The 23,918-nt window shown below is 45.2% G+C and overlaps 1 protein-coding gene across 2 annotated transcripts in view; it reads right to left on the bottom strand.

Moving 5' to 3' along the window:
* LOC144805716 (pyrin-like) overlaps window positions 1-23,918 on the bottom strand; it is a 190,031-nt gene that overhangs the window by 45,333 nt on the left and 120,780 nt on the right. For both annotated transcript variants that reach the window (XM_078672216.1, XM_078672215.1), the window contains one exon: window positions 10,589-10,630. In XM_078672216.1, coding sequence (XP_078528342.1) covers window positions 10,589-10,630 — 42 coding nt within the window. The remainder of the gene's footprint in view (window positions 1-10,588; window positions 10,631-23,918) is intronic.

Genomic DNA, 23,918 nt, shown 5'->3' with positions numbered 1-23,918 from the left:
TATATCATGGTTGACCGTATCGAATGCCGCATTCGAAGGTTATCTAAGACAGTCACCAAGGCTGTCTCCATTCCGTGACCAGGCCTGAACCCAAATTGCTCCTCTTCCAATTTATTGTTGTCTCCAGAAAGAGGGACAGCGCCCTACTAACCAAACATTCCAGGATCATGACTGGGTATGGTAAGAGGGAAATTGGCCTATAGTTCTTATGGCAGCCTGGTTCCAGTGTGGATTTTTTCAGGAGCGGCATAATAATAGCCTGCTTCCAGCTCGGTGGCACCACTCCATTATTGAGGGATTGGCAGCACAGCTGACGTAGGATAGGAAATATCTCTAATGCAAGTTCTTTCATTATCTTATGGGGAATAGGATCCAAGGGTGACCCGGAGGAGATTCCAAGGGCCACTCGGGCAAACTACTCTTCCAAAGGCATCGTGAATTCATCCAAGATGACCTTACGGACAGCCGAGTTAGAGTCACTGTCCCAGTTAAGGTTGTTGTTAAATATCTTTTCCTGGTCCAAAGGCGTGGATAGGGTCACATCTTTCAGGCCTTCCACGATCTTGTTAATTTTTTCTTGGAAGAAGAGAGCCAGCCCATCACACGACTCCTGAGTGGGTTTGATTTTGCTGTTAGTACAGCCAGGACTATGTTATTGACAGGATATCTATTTTTCAGGAAACCAGACTGATCAGGATGAATAAGGAAATCTAGTATGGAGGTCAATCTGGTTGCAATAATTTTAGCTTAGAGGTTACAATCTTGATTTAATTTGATACAATGGGCGTATCTTTGTTAGGTTTTGGAAGAAATATAATCAAAGCTCCAGTAAAAGAACCAGAAGTTGAGCCTGAAGCACCAAAAAAGGTGAAACATTTAAATAAATGAGGAATAATTTGCAAGGCAAATTCTTTATAAAATTCCGCTGGAATTCCATCAGGACCTGGAGATTTACCCTTCCATACTAATTGGAGAGTCTAATTTATCTTTAGTTAACTGAGAAACTTTAGGTAATCAACATTTACGTAAAAAGTGATCAATTAGGGAAGTGTCTTCTAAATTAGGTTTATTAGGTAAGGTTCAGTAATAAATTAGAAATTCATTAACAATATCCATTTTGGGATAATGCAATCTTTCCATTGCAACCATTAATTGAATTTATTTGAGTTTCATCTTTTTTAATACGTAATAGTTTGCCAGGAGCCTTCCAAATCTATTAGCATTAAAACAAAACTTGGCTTTAGAATGAGAAAGTTGTATACCAGCTCTTCTACTTAATATTTAGTTAAACTCATAACGCAGCGTTTGCAATTTTATTTTAAATGGGGGTTTTTAGATGATATGAAAAGTCTCCCAAATGTTGCAATTTGTTTGTCCAATTCTTATAATTTTAAAATTGAATGATTTCTTTTTACGAGCCATAAGAGAAATGAATGTCCCTTTAATGTATGCGTTAAGGGCATCCCATCGAGTTACCATGGATGCAGAGACTTCTGGGTTAAAAGTAAAATAATCCTGAAGTGCTGATTAAATGTTTGCTTTATTATTTATTAACAATATGTGCATTCATAAGCCATCTAGAATGAGCTTGAGAATTCTAAATTGTAGAACCATAGAAATAACACCATGGTCAGAAATATCAATATTATAGCAATGTGGTGAGGTGACTGAGTGAATTCATTTGCGAGAAACTAATAAATAATCTAATCTAGAATAAGAGCTATGAGGCCTTGAAAAAAAGTAAAAATGTTCTCAGTAGGATGATGCAACGGCCAAATATCAACCAACTTCAATATTTTAAAAAATGACTTTAGAGTAAAAAAAAAGCTCTAGGTTGTCGATATTTAGTTTGTGATAATCTGTCTAATAAAGGGTCACATATAGGGGCCGATTCTGATCTCGGGCGGAAGGGCTCCGAATCGGGTTCGGCATTAGCGGGTTGGATTCGGAGGCTGAATTTCCATCTGGTTCGTACACGGGTCCGGACATCGAAGTACAATGCAGACAAGCGTGAAATCTCCATCCAAATCGTTTCCGGGTCCAAACCGCTCCGTACGTCTCGGCTGTAAGCTAACCGTGGCGCGCAATGGAGGCGAATTCCGACCGATCCAGTACGATGCTCGATTCAGACAGCAGGATTGAGTCGGAGCTTCCGGCTCGCAATAGCTCCCGGAGCTGGACTTTGGGGGTCCGCATTTGACCCCCTGTTACCCGCAGCCTTACTTTTTTTTTTGTTTTACTTGCTGCTGTTCGTATCAATACTCAGGTGTCGATTATGATCCCGCTGGAAAAGCCATCCGGACGGCTCGGTCCTGGAGGGCTTTCCGAGCGAATCGGGCTCCGGGCCTCTGTCCGACTGAGTACGATGCAATTGTGCGCTGACAGACTCGGGTCGGTCGGACTCCCACTGAAGTCTATGGAAGCCTGTGTAGCGATGCGTACACAGACTCCCATAGCAAAAAACAGGTGGTTGGGGAAAAGCGGGCACTCTGTGGTGGGCACCCAATGGTGCCCAACACGGTGTGCATGGTTGGATCAGGGAGATTTATGTGCACCCCTGAGACCGATTCAGAGGGCCCCAGGTAAATTGGGCCCCCAATGGCTGTCTCGGAAAGCTTTTTTGTCTCGGATTCTCTGAGTTGCTCTGGCAGGTTGACGCATGCATCGTACTTGGTCGTTCTGAAGCAGCTGTGTGCCTTATCAATTTCAAATTTCTCTAGAAACTTTATCTGTAGGAGGCCATGTAACAAATTCTCCAAGCATAACCTACAATCATTACCCTCCACGTCTTCTGGTAAGTAAAAAATACGCAATTTATACTTTCTATTACGATTTTCCAATTCCAGAAGAAGGTTAGACATAGGAGGTATTTTTGCTACAAGCTGTGAGAAACTAAGTTTAACTTTATTGTCCTGAATTTTAATTGTGTTGTCAGATATTTCCATTGATAGACTAGCCATGTCTTTTTGTAAATTTTTAATTGCAGAATCAATAGTATCTGTGCTAGAATGAATTGCATGAATCTCATCAAGTAGTAAAGCCAAAGAAGGTTCACTAGAATCTACCATTTTTTATTTAACCGGAGGTGGAGAAATATTTTGCCTCCTTTTGTTATATTGAACGTGTAGTTTTGCTCTCCATACTTCCAAAAATTTAAATTCTGCAACCAAATATAATATAAATTTCAGGATATATTTATAAAAAGGAAGACCTTTCAGGAGAAGGAGATGCAGCAGCTAAATCTGACTGTGGGAGTGACTAGGCTACAGCCTCGCCCTTTCCAGAATGTTGCTCTGCCCCCCTGACTGGAAGACTCAGCTGTACCTGTGATAGAAGACCGATGAAGAAACAGGAGAGGAAAAAGACTCCTTCTGCCGCGAAGAGGAACTAGACAAGCATCCCACTGGCAAGCAAAAGCGTTAAAACGCTACTGCCGGCATAATTCATTTTAATTCTGGCTCCTTAATTGCAGGAATCGACGATGAAGGGCAGACGTGGTGAGGAGCTCATCGAGCTGTGGCCATCTTAACTCGTGCGCTCAAGCAAATCTGGTCCTAAGCGTACTGTTTCCACACTTCGTAGGTGGATTAAAACAGCGACTGCTTTGGCTCACCAAAGGGCGTGTCTTTCCTTTCCTTCTGAGGTTCAGGGACATTCCACTGGGGCGGTCTCTTCCTCATGGGCAGCTTTTAAGGGGTCTTCGCTCAAAGATATATGCACAGCAGCCATTTGATCTGACCATCATACTTTCATTTCCCATTTTAAATTAATTACTATTGGGTGAAGTTTACTCCACTTGCTTCAGTTCATATGTGCTTTCTGCAGTGGGATATGTTTATTTGTGTGTCTCTGATATTGGTGTCTTGAATAATCACATTGGGGCTGATTCACAAAGGTAAAGTTATACTTACATAAAAAGATGGGTCTTTTTATGTGTGGAGAGTCCAAACTCGTAGAGATGCTACTTGCAAATCCCTTTGTGAATAGTAAACAAGCACAACTGTACACAAAAAGAGAGGTTTATCTTTGTGACTCAGGCCCTGGGTGTTGCATTGTTTCTGTCTCTTTTGATTTTTTAAATATGGCTTGGGTGTGCGCTCATGATGTAAAGAGTGTGGCAACAAAGACGGAAGAGGTAGGTAATGACTCAGTTACTTACCAGTAAACTTTTGACTCTGAGTCATAGTCTTCTTTCCACAGTTCTGCATTAGTTCTCTCGTTCCCTGAGGGTGGGGGCAATTTTTGTGTGGGCATCATAGCAATAGTTTTTTGTATTTTTACAGGTGAATGCTGTGCACTAGTCATGAGGTGCTCTCGACTTAAGGACTGTGGCGAGGAAGACTATGACTTGGAGTAATGAAGATTACCGGTAAGTACCAGAGAAACTACACCCCTCATTACCGTGAATCTGCTCTCTTTCCACAGTCTTTACATTACCTCCTCAACCATTTCTCGTCCCATTCATTACTAGTTGCTATTATGGTGAGAGAAACTCACCAATGTCACCCTTACCAAGCACCTCTTTCTTAAGCTTTCTCTTTTTTTAAATAACCTCCAACAACTTTATCAGGGGACAGATTTACCAGGGCATTTCTTTTCTAAATAGAGCTTCGGGACTGATAGTGGGCATTTGAGAAAGTATTTATGTTAACCTGATCGCCCGTCATGGGCTGTATTTAACATAAAAGAAATGCAGCAAGTGCAGGAGCGTTTTAAAACTATGGCCCGAACGCTCTCTCGGGATGTGATGTGTGTGCACGCTTAACACAAAACACAGCACGCTCGGGGGGACAGAGGTGCGCATGCTCATGCACCTTACAGGGACCAGTGCTTACCACTCATCCTGATGTACCAAGCCTCTATAAAGTCTCCAACATAAAACAAGCTTTGGCATAGCCAATATGTCTCGCCTTTGGGACATTGTAAGTGTTTAGCGATGCAACAGTTAATGTTGTTGCAGTAAGGATATTGTGCTGCATAACTAAATACTTATAAGGTCCCAAAGGCGAGACCTATTGGCTATGCCAATGCTTGTTCTTCAGGTGAACCTCCTGTGGTCATGTGACAACCCCTCATTAACAGAGCAGACACTCCCTTGAGAAAATATATTTTCTTTCCTGCAATAACATGCTCACATGTTAACGTGTTGGTGCTTTCATTTACCAACCCAATGCATTGTGGTACTTGCATTGTTGATTTATTCCAACTAAATCAATTGAACAAACCCAACTGAAAGTAATAAATAGTTAAAGGTATGTATAGGACAGCAACCCACAGCACTTGACATAAAATCGGCTAATAACATTAATTCGAATGGTGGCATAGGAAAGCACACGTACTTGAGCTTTAATCTGATAATACGACTTCCCAAACCCTGCGAGGTTAACAGCATAACTGTAATAAAGTGACATTCACAAACTGTGTATATCGAATGTGTGAAAGCGTGCTTCAGAAGGCAGTTCCTGAAACCTCAGGACCAATGAACTATCATTTATGAGGTTTTTTCCAAACTATGGAGGAAGGAATGCACCAGCAATACAATGGGAAGGTGAATTAAATGTTACAGCCAATAGTGAGATCAATGTACAAAACACTGCATGTAAAGGAAGCAAGGCCGCATGGGGAGGTGGAGGAAGGTCTGAAAGTTACTTCAATATACCAGCTCGATGCCAGCCTCACGTAGCTCCTAGAGGACTTGCCCGCTATCTGAGGAACTGACAGCTTCTATCTCCAAATATTTAACAAACAAGCAGTGGCAAAGACCATCAATGGGGCTTCGTATAGTGAACTGCAAGTCTCTATAACATGCAGCAGGTACCACACAAGCATCAGCAGTACAAGCTTCCATCAAACACTGAAGAGGTATAGCAGGGGTAGTGCAAGTTATGCAAACACAGATCAAACACTGCACAAGTTTCTCATGCACATAACATGTGTGGCATGGACAGTAGCATAGGCACAGCTGTTTTCCAAGCTCATCTCGCACACAGATTAATTACAGTGCAGGCAGCAGAAGTAGGAGACCCTAAAAGAGAAGAGGTGCAGCCTGGGCACGAAACAATATATAACAGGGCACCTACAACTGGCGGTCATTGGGACGAGGAAAGGTGCACACGATAACAAAATAATGAGGACTACGTGAAAGAAGATGGATACATGAACGCCGCCTCCTCCCAACTCATCTCACAATGCCCATGTGCTTTGGCAAGTATCCACCGTACACTCATAGTACGACAACCTTTGAAATCAGGAAGGTACTCCCTATGCTTAGTACACAATGCTTCCTACAATGGAGACAGCGTGATGCCGATTTCACATATAGAACAAGTAAACAAGTTAAAAATGCAAGTGCCGTCAGCTGGCCATGCTCTCAGTGCAGTGTCACATGAAGAAGCGCAGTATATTAAGTATCTTAAGTTCCATTGGGAGGCAAAGTTAACAAGTGGGAGGGGTGGGGGGAGTGCACGCGCGCACACACAGGAGACAACTCGTGCACCTGGGCGTGCTTGAGCCTTCAGACTTGAAGAAGTAAACAAGTGGGAGGTGTGGGGTGGATTGCAGGCACGCGCGCGCTCGCTAACCATCACCTGTTTGCTCTTTATCCAAGCGCACACTTGTGCTTGTAGCGCACCGCTGCGCACTCCCGCAAGCTGTATGCCGAACAAGCACGAGTATGTGCTTGGAAAAAGAGCTGTACAATAGCTAAAGGTTTCCTATGCAGCAAATGCACGCTGCGTAGGCGAGACCTAAAAAAAAGGAAATAAATTAATCTTATCTTGTGTAATGCAATCTGGTGCTCATATAAGCGCTCCAATGACCTCGGGACGATTTTGTACTATATATGTATTTTTATTTTAAAAGCACTATGACTCGGCCAACGTTAACTCCGTCAGATTGCTTTTTTTAAAAAAAATTAAAGAAATAGTACTTGAAACACAGTGTGAGCAACAGATGGCCAGCGGAAGGAGACTAATTCAACTTAATCTGTACTTGGTCTATGCATCACCGAAAGAAAAGGAAATGACGCATGTCAAGCACTTCTCAACTAGAAGGTAGCAAAGAAGAGTGACAGGGATGGAAATGAATGGGAGGCAATGGATGAGTTCCAAGCCCATTATAGAACACATAAGTACCACAAGCGGAAGTGCATGTATTACCGCATGCTCATGCAGGCGCGACCTAAAAAGCATCTAAATTCCATATGTGAAACACACAGTTTCTTTTTGTTCATTCTATGCACACACTAAGAATTTACATTTGGATTCCGAACTTTTCTTAGCTTTTGACCCGGATAGTGAAGGATGCCAAGGATTAGGTGTAATCGAAGTAAAACACATTACCAACTAAAATGTCTTACTCAAATTAGGCCTTGAAAAGTCTTCAAGACCACACCTTGCAAACTCGATTCATTCGCTCAAATTAAGTAAACATCTCAAACTACAAGAATTCAGGGAAAGCATTTATCAGCAGATGGAAATACAAACATCAAATTCTAAAATGGAATAGAAAAACCGGTGGAATGATTATGGGCCATATTATCAAGAAGCTGCGAAAAATATCGCAGAGCGCGCTTAGTGCAAATACTTCCATCGCCAGTTATCGCTGGAATATATCACCACACTAACGCTGTATTAGCAACAATTAGCGCCATGGTGATATATATTCCAGCGATAGCGGTAGGGAAGGGCCAACATCGCGAGAAAAGCAGCGATGTAGCATGGGGAAGGTGGAAAACCTTGTTGATACAACCCTGTGGTCGTATCAGCATACTCCACCCCCCATGTTAGGTATTGCTAACTCCTGATATTAGCAGGTGTTTAAAAAACAGCAATGACCCCGGTTAGCACGACTTTTTACGTTGCTAACCGGGGCCAGGGCGTCCTTGCTAATAGGTGACAGGCCTGTTAGTGGCTGTTTTGCAGGTCTGTTGGTCGGGAACGCCTACTTTGCATGTCATTAGTGATAAATATCGCTGACATGCAAAGCAGCATCCAAACCGGTCGCTTTCATCAGAAAGCTGTCGCTAACTGCTGTTAGCGACAGCTTGCAGATAGGGCGATATAAATATTGCCTCTTTAGCGGCGAAAAGTGCAGCTAAACGGCGATTAGGCCCTTGGTAATATGCCCCTATGTTCGTGGAAACATTCACATCAATTTGGGTTTACATCAAATACACTGTTCTCAAAGCAGGAGCAATTTTAAAGAGACAGTGAGACTTGGGAAATTATTTCTTCTTCCAAAGCATCTCCCTGCTGTGTGAACAAAAAGAAAAACTGAAAATTAAGTTTCAGAACGTCACTGGAATGTCCTGAATGAATGAGGTACGTTTCTTCTTACAAGAAGTGTTTAACAAGCACGGGTGCATTGCGCTAACAGTGGGAAGGTTGAAGGGAGTGCGGCCCAGAGCAACCAAAGCTTTTCCCTTGAGGAGCGAGCCGGGGGCACCATGTGTTTGTGGTGATTACTAACACATGGCGCCGCGCGCTCCCGCAAGGAAATCGCCGTACGTGCACGAGTTGCCATTGAAGGCAATAGAACGCGTGCACGTTTTAGCCTGAAAAAGGCAATCGATGGCTACAGCTCTCTTTCCTAAGCAGCGTCCATAGTGCGCTGACCCTGATTTTCGCTTGACTCTCATTCCGTTGAATAATATATGTTCCCTTTATCTATTCTCATTAGGTTGCCTGCCCCCACCCCCGTTTGGTCCTGAAGAAGACCTCACAGCAAGGGCACAACTGATCCCAGCATATAGAGGGTCAAAACGTCGACTACTACTTTTCCTTTTTGTCAACTTCACGCCATCATTGTAACAATTATTGTACTTTGTGAAGTATGCCATCTCATTTATATGCCTGAACCTCCGGTCACCATGTTTCGTATTTAACTCGTAAACATAATATTGCTAATTGTCTGATTTTATTGTCACCAATTCTTTCTATCCTCACATCCTCACTTTGACTCTCACTTCCTTTTCCTTGCCTCCCACCTGGGCACCACGCAACCGTCCTATATTGCATATAAAATTGCTTTGTGTATTGATTATACTTTATCCCATTATGAATTAAAGCAGTGTGGATACATGATTTGTTTTGTGAATTTTAGTTCGTGATTTGTGTTTATTAATTCCTGTTCACACTGGGACCCCTTCCTCCTAGTACTATTAGAACCCAGGTCAGTGACTATGTTTGGGTAAACCCCCTCATATATATCTCGCTGCGTAGGCGAGACCTAAAAGGAGGGAGGAAGGGAGGGACGTAAGTAATAGGATGAGGAATAAGAAATCAGAGTTATGAAGATTACCAGTGAATAATCCAGGCATTACCTCCTCATCCATTCCTCGCCCCATTCCTTTCTAATTGCAGAAACACCGAAGCATAACAGATAAGAGATGAGGAAATTCATGCAACAACAATTTTAATAACTGAAAACATGTATGCATCTGCCGGGCAAGGGGATATCAGCTCTATCTAGGTTTAGATGTAAGAATGGCAGCTCCACATTGCAATGCTGTCCTCTGAGACAAGCTCTACGTGTGATCATCAACAACAGTGGAATGAGAGGCCAGGACGCAGCAGCACAAACATCGGAGGAGGGGGCCCCACCCCGCAGCCCTAGAGGAGCCGCCCCCAGGCTGGAGATTGCTGAAAGGAACCAGGCCACTCAACATGAACTTTTCTATATGAAAAAGAGATTACCTCCTAATCCAACAGATAACATGGAAAGGGAATGTTTCCCTCTGTTGACCTGGCTGAAATTGACAAGAAGGGAGACACTCATTCTAAGTTCAGCCGATCCGGACTAATAATTCTTAACTGCTCTTACCACATCCAAGAGATTCAGAGTTAAAGGAAGAAAGAGAGGAAGAAATTCACTTCAGGAATAAACTGGGGACCAACCTTTAGAGCAATACTGTCCTCAAATATCCTTAGAAAGGGGGGATAACTACAAGTAGTAAGTAATGTAACGAGGAATAAGGAATTGAAAAAATGAAGATTACTGGTAAGTAACCAGGGCCTTCACCCTATTCTGCCCACTTACCCTTGCTGACTTTCCACCAGTCTGCCTGTTTTCTCCTTTGATTCTGCCCCCATTTCTCCTAGGCTGACTGCTTTATTCTAGTATATCTACTTTCTCTTTTTCTCTTATCCCTGTTGCCCTCTTACCTCCAGTCTTCCCTTCACCCCAGCCCAATTCTGACCTCTGTTCCTTCAGCCTGCCCACCCTAACCGTGCTCTGCCAGTTCTACCCACTCTACCCATCCCTCCATCTCTCTCTTGAGTTTTCCACCCTCCTTTGCTCTTCACTCATCTTTCAGTTTTAATTCTTGAATCGTGAGTTGGGAGGAGAAGAATCGCGTCCAGATGGTTACATGACCTGATGTTCACCTGATGTACAAACAGCCGGGTGGGAGGTGGGTCATTGAGCTGGCAGGTGGGCACACAGAATCTTCCTTAACAGGAAATTACAATGACAAGTACCATAACAGGATGGTTTAGGACGCTGAATCATTTACAAAAAACGTAAATTATTTTTCCTCGTATCCTTAGGAATACAAAGGAAGTGGAACTTAATAATGTATTTATCTTACCTTCCACGTTTGCTCTACATGATTTGCCTTTATTATTGGAGTCTGAAAAAAAAGAAGAGAAAATCCTTTGTACAAATTTATCAACGTGGTATACAATATATATCATGCAACAGGCCAATATTTTGGAGGTGAGACTTGGTAGCTGTAATAGGTATTTTGTCAGAATGTTTTTTTCCTGAATGCTGTGACTTTAAATGTTTGTATGTTGTATCTTGTATCTTCTTCTCTTGTAAGGTCCTTATCTTCTTTTACTTCTAAGCTTCTCTCTTATGTGGGACTGGAGACCCTCAGAAAAGAAACAAGGTCAGGAAAGTTTCTCTTCTGTGCCTTTCCGATGTAATTCCTTGTGCTTTACTTTCACCTTTCTTCTATTGGTTCTGTCTTTTCCTATTTCTCTTTCACTTATGAGAGTACTCTGGGTATATTCTCTGACCCTGCCCTCCTTTCTCTGTTACAAGTACGCCCCAAACCGCAATGTAAACCAAAAAAACCATAAACGTCATAGAAGTCCCACTCTTGCCAAGCGTCTCTCACTTTTTTAGAAAAACACAAATGAACCAGCCACTTTGTTGGGCCCACATACCATGGAGTTTCTCTCACTCCTAACTAAATTCAAATTGAAGGTGATGGCTCTATCCCACCACCGGGTCTTAAGGAGAATTCTTGCCTGCCACCCCCCACGCTCCCAAGGCACTGTGACATCGTAGTGCTCCAATCTGCTGACGAGGCTCCGTGGTACCGTAGCGCTTTCAGGATAATTTAAAGCACCGCTCGCTCTGCTGCCATTGTCTGTACCTGTAGCGCTATCTCAGTGCGATTGTGCGCCATTGCCTGCATTGTAACTGTAGCGCTCGCATTGCTCTGCTCGCATTAATTTAATTTTTGAAGTAATCTTTGCCCGATTGTGCATCTGCCCATACAGTCAGCTTAGTTTGTGCCACAGTCTCGCCCTGTTTCGCTTTCCTTTTGTTTCTGCCATTTTGTTGTTGTTGTTGCCTCAGCCCGTCTCTCCACCCCGCTACCGCCCACGCCCCACCCCCCTCCACCATCCACATATGACAGATGCTTTTGCGCGCAGCGTTGATGCGCAGCGGTCGCGCCCTATGCGCGCCGAAGGTGCACCAAAGGTAAGCCCGTCTACGCCCGTCCGTGCCTGGACCGCGCCCAGCGCCAGACCCCCTGGTCCTCGCAAACCCCACTCCTCCTGCATAACGTATGACGCCGCTACCCTCTTTGCCCTTAACCCCGGACGCACACCACAATGCTGCGAAGCTGCCCCAGGACACACCCATGGTCCATTCGCCTGCCACTCCTGCAAGCTCTCCAACAAGTTCGCCTGCACCAGGACCCACACCAAATCGACTACCTCCAAACACAGCTCTAACTCCAACCACCTGAAGTGCATCCTGCTGAACACCCGCTCGATCCACAGACACGCCACGGAACTCTGGGACCTACTCGACACTGCATCGCCGGACGTCGCCTTCCTTACAGAAACCTGGATGAACGCCTCATCAGCACCCGACATCGCCATAGCCATCCCGGACGCTTACAAGATCATCCAAAAAGACCGCACTAACCAAACAGGAGGAGGCATCGCCATCGTCCATAAGAATACCATCAGAATCACGACCAGCTCTGACGATAACCTCATGACCGTCGAACACCTCCACTTCCAGATCCACACCGACCCCAAGACCACACTTAGAGGCACCCTCATCTACAGACCACCAGGAACCCGCACACAATTCAACGAAGACATCACCGACTTCATCAGCCCACATGCCCTCACCTCCGAGAACTACATTCTACTGGGAGACCTCAACTTCCACCTGGAAAAGAAAAACGACAGCAACACCACCACCCTTCTGGACAACCTGGCCAATCTCGGACTCAAACAACTTGTTGACACCCCCACCCACCTTGCCGGACACACGCTCGACCCTATGTTCACCTCCAGCAACACATCTCCTTCGATCACACCACAGCTCTCCATTGGACGGACCACAACTGCGTTCACTTCAGCTACAAAAAGACCACGACCCACAACCCCCCACAACCTATTCCTCGAAGAAACTGGAACAAAATCACCACCGACCAACTCTTCACATCGCTTAACCAAAACCCTCCTGCCATATCAGCGGACCCAAACCAAGCTGCCACCAAAATCACACAATGGATCACCCACTGCGCTGACGATTTAGCACCCTTGAAAAACCACCAGATCAAACAAAGTAGCAAAAAGGCCCCCTGGTTCAACGATGACCTTAAGAAATCCAAGAAGTTTTGTCGTACCCTCGAGAAAACCTGGAGAAAAAAACCAACTACTGACAACCAGACCTCCTTCAAGGACGCCACCCACAAACACCACCAATTGATCCGATCCACCAAGAAATCTGCATTCAAGGATCGACTCGACAACAACGCCCACAACAGCAAGGAACTATTCAACATCGTCAAAGAATTTACCAACCCCACCGCCGGCACCAACGACATCACTCCCTCTCAAGACCTCTGCGACTCTTTATCCTCTTTCTTCCACAACAAAATCGCCGACATACATAACAGCTTTAAAAACCAGTCCGATGAATAGCCCACTCCATCCACCTCTGAACCAAAACAGCACTCTCACAACCTTTTTGCCTGGAACCCAATCACCACTGAGGACACCATCCGCCTGATGAACTCCATTCACTCAGGATCGCCAACCGACCAATGTCCCCACCACATCTTCAACAAAGCAGACTCCATCATCGCACCCCATCTCCGCGGTGTCATCAACTGTTCCTTCAACTCCGCTACCTTCCCGGAAAGCTGGAAACATGCCAAACTCAGCGCCCTCCTGAAGAAACCCACAGCAGACCCCTCTGAACTTAAGAACTACCGCCCCATCTCACTCCTCCCATTCCCTGCCACAGTCATCAAGAAAGCAGTCAATAGTCAGCTCGCCGCCTTCCTGGAATCCAACAATTCCCTGGACCCTTCACAGTCCGGCTTCCGTGCCAAACACAGCACCGAAACCACCCTCATCGCAGCTACAGACGACATCCGAACGCTACTGGACAACGGAGAAACAGTTGCCCTCATCCTACTCGACCTCTCCGCCGCCTTCGACACAGTATGTCATAGCACCCTCATACAACGCCTCAACAACGTCAGAATACAAGGAAAAGCTTTGGACTGGATCATCTCGTTCCTAGCCGGAAGAACCCAGAGAGTCCGCCTCCCCCCATTCAAATCAGAGGCCACCGAAGTCATCTGTGGTGTACCACAAGGATCTTCACTCAGCCCCACCCTCTTCAACGTATACATGAGTCCCCTCGCATCCATCGCACGCCACCACAACCGCAACATCATCTCCTATGCAGACGACACCCAGCTGATCCTCTCCCTCACCAAAGACCCAAACTCTGCCAAAACCAATTTACACGAAGGAATGAAATAAGTAGCCGAATGGATGAAGAACAGCCGTTTAAAACTAAACTCGGACAAAACGAAAGTCCTCATCCTAGGATCATCCCCCTCTGCCTGGGACGACTCATGGTGGCCACCGGCCCTGGGTACAGCACCCATACCTACAGATCACGCACGTAACCTGGGCTTCATCCTAGACTCCTCCCTCTCGATGACCAGACAAGTCAACGCCGTCTCATCTTCATGCTTCAACATCCTACGCATGCTCAAAAAAATCTTCCGCTGGATCCCCACCGAAACAAGAAAGACAGTCACCCACGCACTGGTCACCAGCCGACTGGATTATGGAAATACCCTTTACGCCGGAACCACAGCCAAACTACAGAAAAAACTCCAACGCATCCAAAACGCTTCAGCCAGACTCATACTGGACATTCCCCGTCAGGCTCACATTTCCGGTCACCTGAAGGATCTCCACTGGCTCCCCGTCAACAAGAGAATAACGTTCCGTCTCCTCACCCACGCATACAAGTCCCTCTACGACCTAGGACCCGAATGCCTCAACACACGACTGTCCTTCTACACACCCACCCGCCAAATACGATCATCCAACCAAGCCCTCGCCGCAATTCCGCGCATTCACAGATCCACCATGGGAGGAAGATCCTTCTCCTACTTAGCAGCCAAAACTCGGAATTCTCTCCCCACTCACCTCTGACTTACACAGAACCACCTCTCCTTCAGAAAGCAACTAAAAACCTGGCTATTCGATATGTAATGCACCCACCCTCCCTCAAGCGCCTTGAGACCCTCTGGGTGAGTAGTGCGCTATACAAATTCCTGAACTTGAACTTGAACTTGTTAGCCAGCTTCCTCGATTCCCATGTACGGGTGCTCACCTGACTGAACCATGCTCACTGGTTAGCATGGCTGGAGCCGAGTGTCTGTCCAGTTCCAACTCTCCTTGGAGGCACAGTGGATTGATAACAGGCGTTAGCCCTGTTGGCCTTAGGGTGGTAAGCCCTCAAAAGTTTTGCATACTTAAGTCCAATTTTTGCTGTATTTTTGTTTCTGTTGGCCTTAAGTTTCTTGATATAATTTACTTATTAGCCTCTTGTAGAGTGGGATACCATGTACACATCGCCTGTTAATTAAATGCTACAAATGGCTCTGCAGCACTTCTTCTGCCACCCATTTAGTAGCACCTTAAATTATGTCCCAGGCCTGCAAATGCTGCCTTAATGCAGTGCTGCACCGCCATGTCAACTTGGCATTAAAATACCCTTGCCTTAAACTCCTGTTTTATTACATATAAGGCACCCTTAAGGTAGGCACTGTGTAGCCCATAGGGTGGGGTGTGGTGTAATTTAAAGTTTGGATATGTACTTTTAAGTTTTACATGTCCTAGTCGTGAAAAACTCCCAAATTCGTTTTTCATCACTGTGAGGCCTACTCCTCCCATAGGATAACATTTGGGATTCCTTATTACATTTAATAGGCTGTAATTCCATGATATGCCATGTTTGGTACATATGAAATTGTAAAGATAAACCTTCTTTTATGGTAAAGTTGTATTTTTCATTACAGTTTGGAAAATGCCACTTTTAGAAAAATTAAATTTTTCTGCCATTAGCTCTTTTTTGCCTGCAGCCTGTCTTGGGTCACATGACTTGGTGTAACTGACAGCTAGACTCTGTTACTTCCATCCACACCGACACAATAGAGGGATTAGTCGTGCCTGGATGGACCATCGGCTGGCAGGATGGGAGGGTGGAGCTGAGCACAGCCCCACTTGCAACCAAATTGCCTGTGCCCTGCCTTCACACAAAGGGCCTTATCATCCTCTATTGTCATTGCAGCTAACTTGGCAGAAGAGTCAGGAAATTCCATGTACTTCAAAAAACCTTTCCAGAAGCTACTCCCACCTTCTAGGAGAAGGGCACCAGGGTATAAAAACAGGGCCTTCACCCCACCTCTTCAGCGCCCTTCTGGACCTGTGGATACTCTGCCAGGAAGAAGGACTGCTGGGTAGCTACAAGGATTGTCTGCTGGACTGCTGCTCTGGAAGATTTGCTGCCCTGCTGTGCTGACCTGCTGTCTTCTATCCACCCTCTGGCCTGGGGCAGGACTGGACCTGAAACTTCATCTTGAACCCAGGACCCAGAGTGACTCAAAGGGCTTGTCTGATGTCCATGTGATAGCCTCAGGCACATAAAAGGCTTCCCAACAGCTCCTGGGCACATTTTCAGGGAATTCCTGACCTCCAAGAGGTGCCTCTCAAGTCCTGGACCCTTGGTGCGGCTCTTGAGCTCTTAAATAAAACGTTTGGGCTTTCAGCGACCTTGAAAGGGATTATTTGCAGCGGAACTGCGCTGCTTGACCAGCACTAGCCGCCACAAGCCTATCTCATTGCATCATCGACCGCTCGCAGAGGATCTCCAGCGCAAACACATCCGCGATCCCTGGCCTGCTCCTTGGGCCATGTAGATCGCTGCCCGCAATGCTCTCCTTGCTCCTCGCTACCCCCTCCAACGTGAACAGGACTCTTGGAACAAAACTTGAGAAGGTAAAACTTCAGCTGGACTAATGTGAAACTGGAACCGACCTGCGCTCCATCACGATCAGCTTAAACTTATTAAACTTAACTTATTACGTTGACCCGGTCCAGTTCGACCAGATAGCCGCAGTTGGCGCTTTATGCTTTGAGGCACTAAATTCCAGTGTATTCCAGTGTATTCTTAACAAATTCTTAACTCTGGTTCAGCTGAATAGATTTGTGTCGTTTTGGTCTTGTTTTATTTATTAATAGATCTATTCCTCTAACCTGGTGTGTGATACTTTTATTTTTACTGTTTTACTTTTTGAAGTGTGTCACAAATAATTTACATACTGCCTCCAACTTAAGTCTGACTAATCTGTGTCATGCTGTCTGGGGTTTGAGCACAGGTTAATTTGGGGTTTGCTTGTGCCATGTCCTGACTAGGATTGTGGTTGCAGGTTAAACAGGGCTCTCACCCCAGTAGTCCAATTTCTAACAGGTGATCAGCTGCGATGACAGGACGTGTGTTTGTTCAGTGCCATACAGTGATTTGGTGTACACTGCCATCTCATGCCTACGGCCAATTAAAGGCTTTCTAAATTCTCCTAAATCTCCATTGGCTATTTTCATTTTGTAAATGTTAGTAACCCTACCTTCCCCTACTACCATGGAGATGCAGCTGATTGATGTCAACAACCTCACTAAGGGCAAGATGTACGACCTCCCGTTTGCGGCCACAAAAAAGGGTAATAGCATGTACAAATGCTATTTTGCGAGTCACTGACTCGCAAAATAGCATTTGCGACTCTCGCTATTAGGAAGGGGCGCCCCTTCCTAATAGCGAGTCAACACGCTATCTATACTAATATAATACAGAGAGAGCCCAAACCTTTGAGGCGGGTAATCTCAGGAACCACAGCACCAATCACAACAGCGTTGGAAAGGGCAGTTGCAGCAGAAGGACACAGGCTTTGCAGACGCCCACCATATACATTTAAAAGGTAAAAGAACCCTGCCAGCAAAGTAGTCCCTTGTGGGTGTGTCTACGTTGTGCTGTGGGCGTGTGCTGGGGCGTGACAAACGCTGGGGGCGTGTGGTACGTTCCGCCCTTCATGCCATGTTTCATATCGTGTGCTGTGGGCGTGTGCTGGGGGCGTGGGCGCGTGCGGGGCGTGGGATTACGGAAAAAAAGAAGCCAGCGTTGTGCACAATATTTCATTGTTTTTTTCTTCCCAGGTTCTGTACATTCCAGCTCCGGGTGTCCTCCCTGCTACCTTTGAATACCCCTGCACCCCATAATCATTATCCACCCATACCCCAACACCCTTTAACAATAACCCATCTTAACCCTAAAAATACCGCTGTACCCCAAAACCCAAACCTAGCCCTGAACCCTATGAATACCCCTGTACCTCAAAACCCAAACCTACCCCTGAGCCCTAAAAATATGCCTGTACCCAAAAACCCATACCTAGCCCTGAACCCTAAAAATACCCCTGTACCCCAAAACCCAAATCTACCCCTGAACCATAAAAATAACCCTGTACCCCAAAACCCAAACCTACCCCTCAACCCTAAAATACCCCTGTACCCCAAAACCCAAACCCAGCCCTGAACCCTAAAAATACCCCTGTACCCCAAAACCCAAACCTAGCCCTGAACCCTTAAAATACCCCTGTACCCCAAAACCCAAACCTAGCCCTGAACCCTAAAAATAACCCTGTACCCCAAAACCCATACCTATCCCTAAACCCTAAAACTACCCCTGTACCCCATAACCCAAAACTATATCTGAACCCTTAAAATACCCATACCCAAACATATACCTCAGTACCCCAAAACATATACCCCTATACCCATACTTACCTTATCCAAACATAAAAAAAGGCATGCTTTTACCATTCATGCATTTACAACGAATTTCGTTGTAAATGTATGCGTGGTAAAAGCAAATAAAATGTAATGCCATGCATTATAATGGCATTGCGGAGTCATTGTATTTTCGTAATGAAAGTATGCGGAGTGATGGTATGCCGAAAGAAAGTTGCGGGATAATGGGTGTTTACCCTCCCCCGGTACGTACATTAGTGGGACGGCGGCCCACATCTCCAGCAACATACTCATATTTTTTCACCACCGATTTGAAAAATGCACAGGTCTCTCTCATTGATGGCCAGCACCGACATACACTTTTAGACACACCTCCCGCCACAAGTTCTAGAATTGCGAACTTTAGAGCTGGGGAGCTACGTTCGAATCTCGGCATCAGCTCAACATCCTGTGATTCCAGGTAAATCGCTTTGTCTCCCCGTGCCTACCACAAATGAATGTGTTCTTCTGTAAAGTAAATTGTTCTCATGCCATGTTGTCGAGTTCACGCTATATAATATTGCAAGGAAAAATAAAGTAGGGAAACTCGAGTTCACACACTACTGAACGCGCACTCTTATGTTCATCAGCAGTGCACTGTGAATCGGAGCGTTTCACAGGCCTGTCACAGATAAGAAATGCTATCAAAACGAAATCCTACAAAACAATATACTACTGGCCGGCAGCAATTCATACCCGGACAATGTCGGGACGGGCTGCTAGTGTACTCATGTTTTGTGACCGCATTTGTGGCCGCAAAATACAAGCAGATTACCACCTGCTTTCAGTAGGTGGTAAACTACTGGCAATTTGTGAGTTTGTGGGAAAATATTTTTTAAGAGCAGGCAGTGGACTCAGAGACCCCAGCCTGCCCTTAAAAAAAGGAAACAGAAATATGTCATTTTTCTTTTTCTTTAAAAAAATAAAACCGCTGTATTAAAAAAGCAGTCAAAGACAAGGTGTTCTGCTGACCCCAGCAGGCCACCATCCCAGTGAGTGCTAGCAATTCCTAAAGGGGTCGGAAATTGCGCCTGCTTCATTAATATTAATGAGGCATGCATTTTGCGACCCCATTAGGAATCGTAAATAGTGTCTGAGACACTGCTGTGTATTCCAATTAGCGAGACACAAGTTGCGGGTCATTCATCTGGCCCTAGGTCTAAGCTGTAAATGCTCTGCAAAGAGAGGTGGCTAAATGTAGGCTGGAAAGCTTCTAAGGTGGATTCACAGCCAATGAGGAAGTAAAGGGCCTGCAAGCAGCAACAGAGGAGGATGACCCTGAGGGGGAGCTGGGTCTGAAAGAGGATGAGGACCAGGACCCAGAGGAGAATTATGACCTGCAGGAATGCCACCCATCCCCCACCCTCAGGAGGAGAATCAGCATGGGGCAGGGAGCGGCGTGTCTTCCAGGGGCTTGTCACAAGTGAAGCTGGAGGACAGGAGGGAGGAGAGGAGAGAAAGCTCAAACTGGAGATGGAGCTGGAGCTAGTCAAACTAAAACTGGAAACTGAGGAGAGGTTGGCGAGCAGGAGACTGGCCATAGAGGAGAAGAGGGGGGCCCATGAGCTCAGTCTCAGAGAGCTGTTCTTCAGAGCAAAGCAGATGGAGTCCAGCAGTAATGGTGGCAGCATACCAGCAGTGTCCCATTGAAGGTCCGCATACCCAAGGACCTGGTGCCCAGTTATGTGATGGGGACAATATAGAGAGATGGTTCTCAGCTTATGAGGTACCTCTGAGGGTACTCAAAGTCCTAGGGGAGCACTGGGTAGCTCATGGAGGAATATGCCCATGGTGGGGTGAGACTCACTCTTGACACTAGAGATGAAGGGCCAGACCATGTATGCCTCCATGAAGGCATTCTGTTAAAATGATGAAATGATGAGTAGACCAGGTGAAGTAGGTAATATGATTTCTGCTTTATTCTTTAGATCTCTTCTTAGTTACAGGTGACCAGATGTAGTTAGATCCATAAGAGTGCCCCACCAGGAGCAGGCTCTCCACTGCTCAGCCCTTCCACACTAACTGACACACTCTTCCAAACTAAACACTATCAACATTCCATTTGACATCATCAGTGGTTGAGCAGCAGGGAGAGAACTTCTGCAGGGAGGGTGTATTAAGTAAATGTACATTATAACACATCCCCCTTTCATAATGATAGAAAACAAATAATACATGTGAAGATGATAAAATACACGTTCCTACAAAAGAGGATGTAATTATAAGAAAAATTATACATCATCTCCATGCTAAAGTGATCACAACAACAAATGCATGAAAGTTGCCAAACATACAAATGAGGACAAATGAAGATGGATGAGAACTCAAATACTACACCTATCTCCTTTTCAAAAAGATCACAAACAAAAAGAAAGCAAGTTAATTAAAACATACTTCAAAACCAGTGGACACTATCTACAAATCTCATGTCCCAAACTATGGGCACAATCATGAGTAGTCAAGTGCACCACAAACTAAGGCACACAACAGTGGCAGACGAGGGATCTACAACCCCCAACTGTACCAACCAAAAAGAAAAAAATATATATATATGGGTTTCCCTTAACCCAAAGCAACCATTATAATGGTCAGCTTAAATCCAAAGCAAATAAATTATTAGAAATACCAAACTCAACGTGCACAATCAATTGCACAGTCCAAATACCTATTGGAGGCATTAACCACAGACAGGGTAACAGCAATACCAAATAGGAGAAGTTACACCATAGGTAAACTTCCCACGTGTGTACCCGTAACACACAGTCCGAAAAATACACTACGTGCTTATCAATAACGCACAGTCCAATACATAAATCAAATCAGGGTATTTATTAACCCATAATACAGCCAAAATTTCCTTTGGGAACTATAAATCCAAAACGAACATATTATAGGTATCCCATAACCCAGTGGTTCCCAAACTGTGCGCCGCGGCACCCCGGTGCGCCGTAATGAGGTGCCAGGGGCGCCGCGCACACTTGGGTGACCAACCATCCTTAAATACGTCCGTAGCCTTTTGTTTGTTATTTTGGCCATCAGAGGGAGCAGCGCTGCTCCCTCTGAGAGGCCTCAGCCCCTTCATGGGGGCGCCTCGCACTCCTCCTCGAGCACAAGCGCAGCCCCACCCGCCCATTGTCATTCTGTATGGGGGTAATTGCCACATACAGAATGTCAATGGGGCAGTCTGGGGGTGTGACAGCATGTGGTGGCGGCCTCCTGCCTCAGTGTACAGCAGGGCATTCTGTATGATAAAATGTAAAACGCCCATGCTGCAACGGTAGAAAACAGTTAATTTAAAGAAGGATGTAAAACAACTTAAAAAGAACGGGTTATGTTCTTTCACTGTCTCCTCATTTTAGTACTGACGTATTTTCAATATTGCATTGAACAAAGCCGTGGTTGCTGCTTTTTTATTTTAAGGAACTAGCAACCATTGACAAAGCCAATAGTCCTGGCTTGTTGTAGGTGTAATGATACTTGCTGTATTATATATCTGGATGCAATGACAGAGACAAAATAATACCAGTCGGGCGCAACACTATGCTAAGCGCAGATTTCTACCCAAGCTATTTTAAACTGCGCTCTTAATTACATCCAACACCCCTTTGAAGAGACCCCCCAGTTTTTTTTTACACAACTTGAAGCCCTGGAAACAACACCATGTCACAGTCACCTCACATCCTGGCACTGTGCATCATGCATGGCTCATCACTTCTAAGTCTTCAGATTGCCTATGTGCAGGGGCATAGTGAACCCTCCCCCACCCCTTGCTGTAGTTAAGTTCTTGATGGGCCTCTTCTGTCTGCAACCCTGCAGACAAAGGCTCACCTCATAATGTGAAAAGGTGGGTGAGTAAATAAGGGAAGGAATGTGTGAATGGCTGGATGGATTACTTAATGGATGAATGGATGAATGAAAGGGGGAATGGATAGATAATGAAAGAATGGATGAGTGGAAGTATGGATGAGAGAAAAGGTAAATAGATGGATGTATGGGTGGAAGGGTAGATGAATGGGTAAAAGGGTGGATGGGTGAGTGAAAAGATGGATGGATGGATGAGTGAAAGGGCGGCTGATGGGCGAGTGAATTGGTGGATGGGTGAGTGAAAGGATGGATCGATGAATGAAAGGGCAGATGATGTGCAAGTGAATGGGTGGATGGATGAATTGATAAGTGAAATGGTGAATGGATGGATGAGTGAAAGGGTGGATGTAAGGATTGAGTGAGTGAGTGAAAGGGGGTAGATGGACAAAAGGATGGATAGATGAGTGAAGTGAAAGGGTGGATGGAAGTGAACGGATGGCTGGATGAGTGAACGGATGGCTGGATGAGTGAAAGAATCGATGAGTAGAAGGATCAATGGATGGATTCATGAATGGATGAGTAGATGGGTGGGTAGATGGATGGATAAGTGAAAGGGGTATGAGAGAGAAAGGGAGGATGAATGACTGAAATGGTGAATGGATGGAAGGATAAATGACTGGGCGGATGGATGAGTAAGTGAGTGGATGGATGAGTAAGTGAATGGATGGCTGGGTGGAAGAGTGGATGGATGGATGACTACAGATGGATGGGGTGACAGGGTGGGTAGATGAAGAATGGATGGATGAGTGAAGAAGTGAAAGTGTGGATGAATCAGGATGGATGGATGAGTGAAAGGATGAATGGATGGATGAGTAGATGGGTGGGTGGGTGGATAAGTGAAATGGGGGATGGAGAGAGAATGGGAGAATGAATGACTGAAAGGGTGAATGGTTGGAAGAATAAGTGACTGGGTGAATGGATTGCACGACCACCTCTGACGTGTCGGTAAAATGTACCTTTTGTCTTGAAATTTTGTCCTGAATTTAGTCCCTTTGTCCTGAATTTTTACACTCACTGTCCTGAATTTGCCCTATGACAGTTGGTCAGCCTAGTGCACACGATTTGGGAAATTGCAGCCGCAGTGTAGGGGGGAGTCCTTGCCGATGTGAGATGAGGTATTTTGCCTGCCCATACAAACGTCTTAATATGTTTATTTAAAGTACGGGACACATTTGTGTGGACTGTAAGTGGTAGCCAAAGTGATTGCTAGTGGATGAGATTAATAATTCCAACCATTATAATACCTTCATTGCGTCCCAATTACTTTAAGGAAGGCAACAGGAAGTACATACCCCGACCCACCGGTAAAAAAATGGTGGGGAGCCACGGCCAACTGCCGATTAGGTCAAGGGAGCCACAGGTCAAAAAAGTTTGGGAACCACTGCCATAACCCAATGACAACCAAGGGTATCCTTAAATCCATGACAATCTAGGGTTACCTTAAACCTCAAAACACACACGCACATATTATGGGTATTCTTAAACTAAGGACATACGAAGGTCTAAATATGGAAAAATGGAAATCATAGAAACTAACAAGAATAATGACACAGGTAAATTAAGCAAACAGCAATTTTAAAGCTGCGGTGAGCGATCTCTCACCCGAGGTCCTGATATGGTAGAAATGTTTGTCCTCAAATTGCT

This window comes from Lissotriton helveticus (genome assembly GCF_964261635.1).
Source record: "Lissotriton helveticus chromosome 1_1 unlocalized genomic scaffold, aLisHel1.1 SUPER_1_unloc_2, whole genome shotgun sequence".
NCBI lineage: Eukaryota > Metazoa > Chordata > Amphibia > Caudata > Salamandridae > Lissotriton > Lissotriton helveticus.
This window is presented reverse-complemented; position numbering and strand designations above follow the sequence as displayed.